Source organism: Siniperca chuatsi, linkage group LG2 (genome assembly GCF_020085105.1).
Source record: "Siniperca chuatsi isolate FFG_IHB_CAS linkage group LG2, ASM2008510v1, whole genome shotgun sequence".
In the NCBI taxonomy this organism is placed as follows: Eukaryota; Metazoa; Chordata; class Actinopteri; order Centrarchiformes; family Sinipercidae; genus Siniperca; species Siniperca chuatsi.
Window position 1 is genome coordinate 19,046,969 of NC_058043.1, and position 12,327 is coordinate 19,059,295.

Genomic DNA, 12,327 nt, shown 5'->3' on the forward strand with positions numbered 1-12,327 from the left:
TCTAACAACTCCTGAGGGAAACATCTGGCTTTTCAGCTGCTAAATGCTCCACTTTGTTCACCAGCTAGTTCCTAACTTTGCTGTTTGGTGCTGGATAGGTAGCTCTAAATGCGTTTTTAGCGCTTTTTCACCTTGCCGGGGGCGGCTAAAAACAACATTGAGTGAACCAAAACAGTAAAGTTGAGGGCCAGAAAACAAAAATGAGCTGAAAGAGGCTAAAACGCTCTGTAGAGCTGAGGGGAGCTGCAGTCTCATGATAATTATCCATGAGTTCATCACTACAAATGATCACTTATAAGTAGTAATGTGAAACATTGTCAATCTAAAATATTTTTTATAGCTGCTTTAATATATTTTAAATACAAGGTTAGCGTTGGAAAAGAAGCAAGTAAAAGACACCACACAGGAAAACAACTGGATTTATTACTCTATATTAGAAGTTACATGATTGAAGTCCTGAAGGGGTTTTTACATGGATGCAGTTGTCTCTGAGACCTGGGAGTTATCACAACCTGTTGAATAATACCTAATTTCTCTGACTCACACCCCACCATTCTTCCATAGGGATACTTGGAGCAAGGTAACCTTAAATACATTATGCATTTTATACATTGTAAGGCAGATACAATTTGACAAACATACCTCTTTAGTGTATAAATATGGTTGACACCCAACCACCTATTAAACAGCAGAGCTCCCCAGTCTTTCCAACCAAAAACAACAGCATCAAGAGCAGTCTATTCGTTCTTACAAACATCCTGTACAACTTAAACAATACAGTGAGCAAGTGATTTTAAAATACAAAGTATTGGTCAAACACATTTGTGAGACAGCATTGAGACATTTCAGTAGTATTTAGTTTCAACATTTCTTCTCCCAAAGAAAAGTCAGATTCTCTGTGTGTGTACAGCAACTGGTTGGCATGATTTGTATTAACATTTTCATTTTCAGTGGTGATGTCTGAAGTAAACACTAGAGGCCATGACCAGAAATGATTCTGAGAATTTGGTTTTAATGCTGTGAGGTCAGTAGTAGTGCACATGTGGCCTTTCAGGCTTTCATAGGGACTCACAGCATACAAATATAAATAACATGGGAAAATACTATAAACAAACAGTACCTGTTTAATTTGCATACAGCTAAAGACAAAAGTGCACCTTTTTCCTGAAAGCATAACAAAATGTAGACAGTGATTTTTGACAGTGTTATGTTGAAGGAAACAATCCACATACAATTTGCACATTGAGGAGGTATTGTATGGTGAACAAAAGGAGCAGTGAGGGGAAACATTGATTAAAAATAAAACACTGCTCTGCAGTAATAGAGGGCTACAGGAGAAATTCAGCATAAGCAGTGTGTCTGACACATACAGTAATGTTACTTCAGACGTCAGAAAGTAGATTGGTACATAATTCTGTTTACAAACAGCAAGACAGAAGAAATCTTAGATTTTCTTCCCACCAACCAAAAAGCTGGTATAAAAGATTCAACCATCTAAAACATGACCTAAGCAACATAAAATCAAATTTATAGTGTCACCTTAAAAAGCTAGTTTATGTGCAGTAGTTATACTCGGCCAGGGGCCTGAGGGAAAAACAACATTGGACATGCTTTGAAAATATAAAAAAATAACATACAAACAAACTATCATTCAGATTCCTGGAGTTAGTGTTTTTAAAATGGATTAAAAATAATACATTTTCGCCCCATATTGAAGGTACAGTGTAATGGTACTGGCTGCTGCAAAGGGTTATCTGAATGTTGTGTATACCAGCTTATCTGAGGGACTGGAGCAATGTTCACTCTCTCATGGCAGGTTATGATCTGTGAGTTGATCATGAGACAGCGGCTGAATTCACATTGGAATACCACCATTCAAATATTCTACATGTAGCATGGTGCTACATGTGTTTTGTAAGAAGTATCAGCTAAGAAGATCAAGGACAAAACATTCAGTATCAAGTCACTGGCAGCTGTTGCTCTACAGCACTCTACATTTAACCCTCCATCCTAATGAAATGCATTTTTACTTAATTCCTAATTGTGTATTTTGCTTAAGATGGTTCTAAACAGACAAAAAAACAATTACGTGTTGATTGGTAAGCATAAGGAAAACCTGAGGTTTAGAACAGCTTATGGGAAAGTAAATGGGCTGCATTTACACAAGCTGTCTCAACTGCTTTATACATGCTAACATGATAATCAGCAGACAATTAAACCACACAATTATAACAGGACCGGATGGATTATTCTCTTAGAGGGATTTCTACGCAGTTTGTGATGTGCCTGTGTGGCTGTAGGTGGCACAGAGAAACCTGCACAATAACCTCACAAACACCCATATTTTATATATATTATAAATAACAAGATCTGGTCATAACAGAATAAGGAAAAGTAAGTTAAAAACCCTCCTAAACCTCCCAGTATGCCCCCTTTCAAAGACAAAAAGAGTGAATGCTGTTTGTTAACTATTAAGCAACTGTGATCAAAGAGACTTTGTGGAAATATCAGCAACTGATTTTCAAAATGTTAACTGGTTAATTACATATCCTGTTATTGATTGCATACAAGTACACAGGAAATCCAAGGATCCTTGTTAGTGCGGAGTGTAGAGAGGAACAAAAAGGTTCAGGTAGGGCAGCAGTAGCTGAGGACAAGACAGGAAAGGTGTTCTTGGTAGTTTGGCTGGGTAAGCGAGGTAGGGTTTGTCAGAAATCAAGTGGCTTCAAAACTGGCAGGAGTGTCTATGGAGTAATATTTTACAAAGTGCGACTCTCCATTATATTCTCTTACTTTGTGTGTTCTTTGTAGAAAGACCGGCCCCTTCCCCTCAGTGTCCTACAGTCTGGAGTCGGGTCCTGCTCAGTGCTCTGCTGAATTAGCTCAGACTTTAATGTCCTCTTGAACGCTGAGCTGGGACAGGGTCTTTTTGATGCGCAGGGCTGTCAAGCGGGCAGCCCCATTAGGATACCAACACTCCCTCATGATTTTGCCCATAACCCGCAAGGCCTGGAACAGTGGGGGGGGGAATAAGGATTAAGAGCTTACAATACAGTACACATGATTATGATGGTGATGATTTTGACACAGTTATGATACAAATGTAGCTCAAGTTGTCTATGCATAGTAATCTAAGACCTGTTCCTGTACAAGTATTGTGTTGTCCGTGTCAATCCACTCTTGAAAATGTAAATAAAAATATTTAAAAAAAAACAACAACAAAAAAAGAGCTTTAAAGGAGAACCTGGTTTATTGCATCTTTGGACTTATTTTCTCAGTTAAGTAATTGCTGAGATCTGGGGAATCCAACTGGGCAAGAAACAGTCACATGATCTGACACAATTTTGAAGCCAATATCGATATTTGAGCATTTAAAAAAAGATCCTTTACATAAGTAAATAACTTAAACATTCATATTTTTGATGAGGATTCCTTAAATTTGAATTGTGACCAAGATATGTATATTTACCAGTTTGAGTAATAATTTTAACCATACTATAATAATTTTACCCTGGGGGACTAACCTGATAGCCTCCTGGACTTCTTTTTCGTTATTTCTCAGCAATTAACTTGATGAGTGCAATGACCAAAAATTCAAAAATAAGACCCTTGTTGTAATAAACTGGAATTACCCTTCAGGTGTTAAGTGAAGATCTTAAAAACAGTAACAAGATTTTTGTTTTAATCAATAATTTTTATACCTCGTAGCTCTGCCACCAATTTGGGATGTTGGGTCGTAGCTTTTGGTCACACACCAACTTTCTCATCTCCTCTATGGACGGGTCAGAAGGTACCAGGTCATAGTAGGGCAGCTGGTACTCTTCGTGGATACCTGATAACACAGGACAATGTTGAGGTCAGAGCAGTGCTGTGATCTCAGTTGTTAACATTAATAAAAAAAATCTAACAACACAGGTTGAGTATCCAGAGTAAAAACAAAAGAGACTGACCTCCACTATTACAGCGGCGTGCAATCTCCCAGTAGACCAGCCCCAAAGCATAGATATCAGCACATTTGAATGAGTCAAAGTGTCTCATGTTGATAGTCTCATCGAGAACCTCTGGAGCCATGTACCTGCGAGATGTAAAAACAATCCCAGTTTGTAATGATGCACAGAATTAAAGGATATTCCGGGAAAGGTGTCAAAGATATCTGTGAGAAAGGACGGTCAGAGACTGCAGGCGTGCATGTTGACACAGACCTCTTGGTGCCCACCCTCTGATTGGGCGCGATATCGATGGTGTCTGTGGCAGAGTCATGACGGACAGCCAAGCCCAGGTCAGCGATGGCACAGGTGCAGTTCTTCTTCACGAGGATGTTCTTGGACTTCAAGTCTCTGTGGGCGATGCCTGGCTTTCCTACAAAAACATAAATGACAGACACCTGTGAATTGTTATCTCTAAATTTGTTTATTTTTTAACATGTCAACGACAACACTGAACTCTCTTTTATGAAAAACTAGAAACTACAACAAGTTATGCCATTTTTCTTTTTTGGCCAACAGTCTAAAAATAGAAAACACTCCTCCACTTGTGCAACAAAATGTTCTCAACTCTGCACTTTAAATTTTCATGACAGGTAGTCAAGCAGAGGACTCAGTAGGGAACTGCTGGTGTAAGTTTTCATTGGGTGGTAATTATTACCAATTTTAATTTTTAGCAATACTGTCTGATGCTAGACTGCCATGTACTGTACATGACTATCACAACAGTTAAACATGATGAGAATAGATGACTTAGAGATGAGAGCAAAAACAATTTCCCTTGGCCATACGAAAGGTATAAAGTATATGTTTGGAAAACCATTAAATTTACAAATTCAGTGCAATTTCACCAAACTGGATGTTAATTGTTCTTTATTTTTCAACAGGTTTACCACTTATCTTTTTTCATTGCATAAGATGCCAATCATTCAAACACACCTTCAATGATAAAATAATGTCTTCAAGAACATAATTTATTTATTTTTCTCTCTTTTTATTTTGGTTTTCTTTTTATAAACTAACAGAACATTACGGAGAATGTTACAAACCTATTTTGATAACTACATACTTAAGTTTTTTTGTGGGTAACGTAATCAAATTCTCCATACTGTTGTGACATATTCTGTTGAATGACTCAATTCATTTGCATCAGTCTTGCATTAGATGGCAAAGATAAGATGTCAACACGAGTATTGTACTTCTCAACTGAAACAGTATTTTGGTATTTTCGGTCTCTTTTTTTCCTTGTATTACCGCTTAAACGGTAGACTTTATGTATTCCCTTTAACCACTAAGTGGTCAGAGTGGAACTGCCAGATGAAACAATTCAATGGTAGCATTTCAGTTTAGATGAAAATTCAAGGAAATCACAAAAAGTATTGTAGCTACTGCACAAACAGATGAGAAAGTAACGTGGGGAGCAGACTTGCCCGGGCCGGGAGGTATTCAAGGAGTCATTTCTGTGACTGGCTGAACAATGAAAAGAACCTCTGTAACTCATACTGATTAGCACAGAATGCGATATGTGTTAGCTGGTTTATCTTCCAGGTGGGAGGCGTCACCATCATTCTCATTAAAAGGGGGAAGCCAGGAAAAAAAGTATGCTTAAATACAAATGCACATTTATACAAACACTACCTTGTGTTCCAAGAATCTCCATGTGCAGATGTGCAAGGCCACTGGCAGCTGACAGTGCCAGTTTGATCATTCCTTCAGTAGTGACAGAGTAGCGGTTCAGGTAGTCAAACAGAGAGCCATGCTCATGGTAGTCTGACACCAACCACAGCTGGGTCCATGTGCCATTGTCTGGGAGACAGAAACAGAGATATGATAAGTTTACTTGAGAATGGTGAATTATTACACAACAAATAAAACACAAACATCAATAACCTATAAATAAGATGCATATTATCCATCCAGTCTTTGACTAGAAAAGGGAACATGCTGTGATGTCACAGGTTTGTACCTTTGTTGTCAGCAGCTATGAAGCCCAGGATGTTTTCATGGCGGAGCATGATGGTCTGATAGATTTCAGCCTCACGGAACCAGGAGCGCTCCTCTCTGGATGAGAAGATCTTCACCGCCACGTCACCGCCCCTCCAACGTCCTCGCCACACCTCCCCAAAGCGCCCTTTCCCAATGATCTCTTGGAGGACAATTGTTCTGGCCACGGTCCGCTGGACAAACAGAGGCAGACCTGCTCAGAAAAGATGATGGAGACGGACATCAGCAGTCTTCTGATATAATTTGATATAAAAAAGCCAAAACCAGTATAAACTGCAACATGAGTGCTGGCCTGCAGCTACGTTATCACGTTGTGCACTGACCAGAGCCTGAACCAGATGTGGACAGATCGTATATGAGGTCCTGCAGGGTCCTGTCTTTGGCCAGGTAGAGGTGGTCACAGGAGGGGTCCTCCACCTCAAGCCTTTGCCTGTGGCTGTAGGCCCTCTGGTGGTACTGATACAGGAACATACCCACCAGCAGCAGCAGCAGACACAGCAGGAACAGCGGCCCTGCAATCACAGCTACTAGTTCCACCAGCCCCCATGCCCCACCTGGGCCGTAGCCTGCCCCCAGTCCTGACTGAGTCGTAACTGAAAAGAGAACAGTAGAGAATTAAAATACAACATCTGTCACTCAGTACACACATAGATAGGATTGTCTCTGTTCCCTGATAAGAACTGCATTGTGTCATCGGGGGATGTCAGTGTAAAACTTCTGGCTAAGCAGACAATTAGAAAACTGAGTCAAAATGTGACCCTTGCATTAACTTCTAATGATTATTCCCAGTTATTTAACAAAGAATCTTTACTCTGAAAAAAAATGTACAAGGAGTATTGAAATTACATTAACAACATACTAATACAGTAAAAGGTCTGCTTATTCTCTCTCTTAACCACTCTTGTATTTTGCAGCAGTGCTTTGTCTCTGTGATGCTTGTGTAGAGTTTTGAGTGACTCTTCAACTACACCTTTGATTTAGTGAATTATTTTCTGGGTCCTTGAAGTTAAAGTCCCTCTAGCTGGTTCTAGCATAAACTATCCTGGTACCATAATCATTCCAAGATCACCAAACGTGCATACTGTGGAAGGGAAAACTTTATAGTCTTTTACACCCATTTTTCATACAGCGTTGAGAGTGCAGAGCAACTTTGGGTTAAAATATCAGTCACTTTGTTTATACCAGGCTTCTAAAGTGCTGCTTTTTGGTTAAAAGCTTCATATGAACTTGTGTGTTTTTTTGTTCATGCTGGGGATGGATACTGTCCACAATGTCCTGTCACAATAGTTCCACACTGACACTCTTCTCTCCACACTATTTTAGGACACTGTAAAAAAACACCATAGGAAACACTCATCTTTTCAGGAACCATGAGTCACAAAAGTGTGTAAAAAAACTCTTCACAGGTGCTGAGATGCTTTAGATAACATCAAGGACAATGTATGAATGCATGTTATAACTAGGCCACTCATTCATTTTAAGGGGTTAAGTTAAGAAGCCCATCCTCAGACCTACTAATTGAACAGTGTACACAGGCCAATATATTGCATGTTCTTGCCTGGAGTTTTCTCCCTCACTGTATGTCATGAGCAAGTGTTAGCTGTATGGTACTTCAGGTAAAGACATACTTTTTTTGTATAATGTATTTGCTCCAAGATGTATAACAGATATACATTTGTGGTAGAAAAGGTTTCAGTCGTAATCATCTGGACACTGATTCCTGATTCTGAAAACAGTGTCCAGATGACTACGACTGAAACCTTTTCTACGATGGAACACTCCTGGACGAATGAGGGACTACACCGTCTTGATATACGTTTGTGTTTATATCTGTCATGCAAAAAAACAAAAAAAAAACAGTAAATGTAAGTGATCATACTGTACATGCTGTGTGATACTTCACAGTTCTCACCTGAGGGTACTTGGAGGTCAATGCTGTTGCAGTAGTCAGTGTAGCAGCAGTGGATGTTGAGAAAGCCCTCTGCACTGCGGCAGTAGAACGGTTGTCCAGGGGGCACAAGTTTGTCCTGTGTGATGCAGATACGGATGTGCTGCTCTTGGCCATCAATGAAGGAAGTGGAGGCCATGCAGGCTCCATCAGTCTCACACTGGGAGCCAGTCTTCTCACACTGGGCAGTGGTGCAGTTACACCACAGAGCTGCAGAGACGGAGGGAGCAGAAGAAGCAACACAGTGTGAGATATAATAGTTTGCGCAATTAAAAATACTGAACTTTGGTCTGCGAGCACTGCAAATGAATATTGTGTGGACAGGCTGTGAATTTAGTGTTACAAAGCATCAACAGTCAGTCAAACGTATGAGCAAAGTACTTTATTTTCTTCACAGCTGTACAGTAACTTACAGTACACATCATGTGCAGTAGAGGGCAGTAACAGCCAGCATCAGCCAGCAGTAACAGCGTGCATAACATCATAAGTTTTAGACTTACAAACAACATGCTATATATCCTCACATGAAGCCCAAAAACGTGGAAGACAACAACTAGTAATACTTTGTCAGTGGTGAACTTCTATTGTATTAAGGGAAAATTTTCAGATTAGTGATCTTGCAAAGATGAACTAGAGAGGTAAGGACAGAGAGATGGGGGATGGTATTGGTGAGGTCAGGAAGTAGAGGAAGTGTTAGAGGTGGGGTGCGGTGTGTTAGGGTGGCAGGGGCTTTGGGGGGATGGGTGGAAAGTTTATGTGAGGGCATGTAGGAATAGAGATGAAATGATCAGGTTTGAGTGTCATTTGACTAACAACAGACTGAGACTTCCTCTGTGAAATTCAGTAATGTCATTAAGACACAGACATGATGTGACATTCCAGTAATTCTGAAAAAGCCCCCAGTGGATTCTCCATAGAAATGACCTTGCTAGAGCCTGTGTGCTCGATGTGTTTGTTAGAAAACCAGCACACATGTATCTGAACTTCAGTGTCATCTACGTCGAACAGGGGAAATTCAGAGTTAATGCTTTACGACATCTTTTGTGGTACTGACTCACAAAATGCAAACACCAACTTGGCAGATGCTGGTGGTCAAATGCGTGAAACAAAGCAACCAGAAATAAGGAAGATAAAAGCTGACTAAACATGAAATGAGACTGACATGTCAGACTTTCCATGGCTATAAATGTCACAACTCTAATCCATATTTGGCTGATTGCTTTAAAACCACAAAGAAGTCAGAGAAGAAAGAATTATGTATTAGGGATGGAAATCCTCAAACCACGCAGAAATACAGCCAAGATACTGACCAGTTCAACCTGTGATAAAAAGGCTAGTATAGATGTTTTCTGAATGTTTAAAATAAATCACAACATGTTCCTTGTAAAAGCACACAGTAGTTGGGTCATCTTTGCTAAAATGTTTCTGTTTTCAACCAGAACACAACATGTTTTATGTCTTACACCCCAAGCAACAACTTTATGTTCCATACTTTTGAAAACAATAAGGGGAATATAATTAACATATCTCAAGGTGCACAATACAATGCACAGTGTGGGGGTGCAAAGCAATGTGCTGTATAGTTAAGATGTGTTCCTAGCACTATTTCACAGGGTGTAATGATAGAAGAAAGGAGAAGGAACAGTTTCCACATTTCTCTACATCACTTTGTTCAAGAGGTGGGGGATTTGATGATACAGCCTATACCTTGTAATGACATAAATGTGTCCATTTATACTGTGGTAACTATTCCAGCTAATCAGCTAATCCTTTCAATGATTCTTCAAGCAAAAACACCAAATATTCTCTCGTATCAACTTCTCAATTGGGAGGATTTGCTGCTTCATTGAAAACTGAATGTTGTTGGGTTTTTAGACTGTTGGTTGAACAGATTTTTTACTATTAATTTGAATCATCATGAATCAATAACTTACGAAGATAATCGAATGAAAACAATTGTTAGTTGCAGCCCTACACTTATTTATGTATTTATTATTAATGGATTTACAGGATTTTTGTATTAATGTGATGAACTTCTTTTTTAAACAGACATTCCCATCTGCTTCTTTTATCTATAAACGGTTTTCAATTGAATTTCCAGGAAATATGGATGATAAATAAGGTTGTTATGTTACACATATCGCCTGTTATATTCCTGCTCTGCCCCATATATCATTAACCTGCTGTTGAAGTCAATCTAATCTCCTATACACACAAGTGGATTAATGCTAAAAAAATGATACAGATGAAACTACTCAAGACACTGAGTGAACACACCAGACTCACCAGCCTCCAAATCATGATAAACTGTGAAATTATCCTTTACCTATACTATCAGATACAGGTAAACTTGCTGCAATACACGATATTAACATCTGTGTATTATCTGTGTTTATAGCAACATTGTAAAAAGAGCTCCATCTCTATATCTGCAGTAGATATGAGATTACTAATGTCCGCATACAAGTAAATTGAGCACATCCATTCTAATTACATTAACATTTGAGCACTATGAAATCTTGACACACATTAATGTCCTCATGGCATCATTATCTAACTAGTTAGCTTCATGTCCAGAGTCTCTGGATAACATTACTGTGATGCAAGAGGTAATTCAACGCTCACTAAGTATTAGGGAAAGGTTGTAGGATGAATACACAGCGGTAACAAGCATCTCTTTATTTGGTAACTTAAATAACCCTTAATACAAAGATCTGTCTAGCTCCAAAGCTAAGCAATGCTAGCTGTGTTTACAGCAAAATCATTCACTGAGCTGACAGTCCATGCTACCTAAACACACCTTTTAACTGCTGTTTCAGATTAGCTTAACTAGCTCGGCAGCGACAGAAAGACGGTGAGGTATCGTGTTTTGTTACATTTATATGAAAGCCATTTAAAAACACAAATAATACCCAGGTCTATACAAATGAAAGCTGTCCTGGTTTCCTATCTATGGGTCAATTCAGTCGTTCGGCTAAGCTAGCTAAGCTAGCTAACGTTAGCTAGCAGCTAACTCCACATTCGTCCGCCTTGATGATGGCAGCGGTGCTGAGCTTATGAACAAAACAAACAATAAGTTACTCACCCTCGCAGATTCTGTACAGGACCGCCTGAACAACCACGACGGCTAACGAAATCCGTAGGTTAGCCATGATCAATAAATTCCCGGTTCATCGCATTAACACATTTAGTTGGCTAACGTTAGATGTGGCGAGGCGCGATGATGACAGCTAAGCAGGCTGTCAGGGCACAGGCTAGTTTACTAACATGCTCCACCAGCAGGCAGCAGCACAGACACAGAGGAGACCTATCTACAGCGGTGTGCAAAAGTGTTTGTCTCCTTCCTGATTTCTTATTTTCTTGCATGTTTGTCACACTTAAATGTTTCAGATCAAACAAATTTAAATATTAGTCAAAGATAACACAAGTAAACACAAAATGCAGTTTTTAAATGAAGGTTGTTATTATTAAGGGAAAACAAAACCCAAACCTACATGGCCTTGTGTGAAATAGGAATTGCCCCCTAAACCTAATAACTGGTTGGGCCACCCTTAGCAGCAACAACTGCAATCAAGCGTTTGCAATAACTTGCAATGAGTTGTTTACAGCGCTGTGGAGGAGTTTTGGCCCACTCATCTTTGCAGAATTGTTGTAATTCAGCCACATTGGAGGGTTTTCAAGCATGAACTGCCTTTTTAAGGTCATACCACAGCATCTCAATAGAATTCAGGTCAGGACTTTGACTAGGCCACTTTTGCACACCACTCTATCTATCTATCTATCTATCTATCTATCTATCTATCTATCTATCTATCTATCTATCTATCAGTTTATCTAGGTTAAAGTTCAACATCATGAGGATATACTGTAATAATGGATATGGCAGACATTTCCTGTTCATTAGGCTCTCATTGCTGTAAGATCATCCCCAAATTTATTAGCGGAATGGAAGAAAGGCTGCTTCTGCAAATATGCTTTTGTCAGTGCATTTCTCTCTAATTACCTCCAGCTTCACATACATGTTGTCAGCTGTATAAACTGCTCTATGACAGTGTGAATTGTTGTCTTCAGTTATGGCGTTTGGTCCTAACTGCCTTCAGCCTTTGGACATTAAAGCTACATTGATTGTTTTATTTTTGTTTGTTTTTTCTTGGGGGGCAGCAGAACAAGATGAAAATACAACATTGACACAACAGGTATTTTCACCTTGGTCTCCTCAAACCCCTGAGAATAATATCTGGCTCTTTAGCTGTTAAATGTGTTCACCAGCTAGTCGCTTACTGTGTCAGCTGTTTGGTGCTGAGCAGCACCTTTCACATTTCACATGAAATGTGATCCATTGTTAATATGAAAATATTGACTAGTGCAGCTTTAATGAATGAAGTGATTGAA

The 12,327-nt window shown here is 39.4% G+C and overlaps 1 protein-coding gene across 1 annotated transcript; it reads right to left on the reverse strand.

The window, feature by feature from the left end:
- Positions 1-402: 402 nt before the first annotated feature.
- LOC122867069 (activin receptor type-1B-like) lies at positions 403-11,261 on the reverse strand. Its single transcript, XM_044177442.1, has 9 exons — positions 11,021-11,261; positions 7,900-8,145; positions 6,311-6,580; positions 5,950-6,180; positions 5,622-5,789; positions 4,203-4,359; positions 3,951-4,075; positions 3,702-3,832; positions 403-3,009 (listed from the first exon to the last, which is right to left on the reverse strand). Exons 1-9 carry the CDS (start codon positions 11,085-11,087, stop codon positions 2,884-2,886), a joined length of 1,521 nt encoding a protein of 506 aa, XP_044033377.1. The 5' UTR covers positions 11,088-11,261; the 3' UTR covers positions 403-2,883.
- Between the last annotated feature and the right edge of the window lie 1,066 nt (positions 11,262-12,327).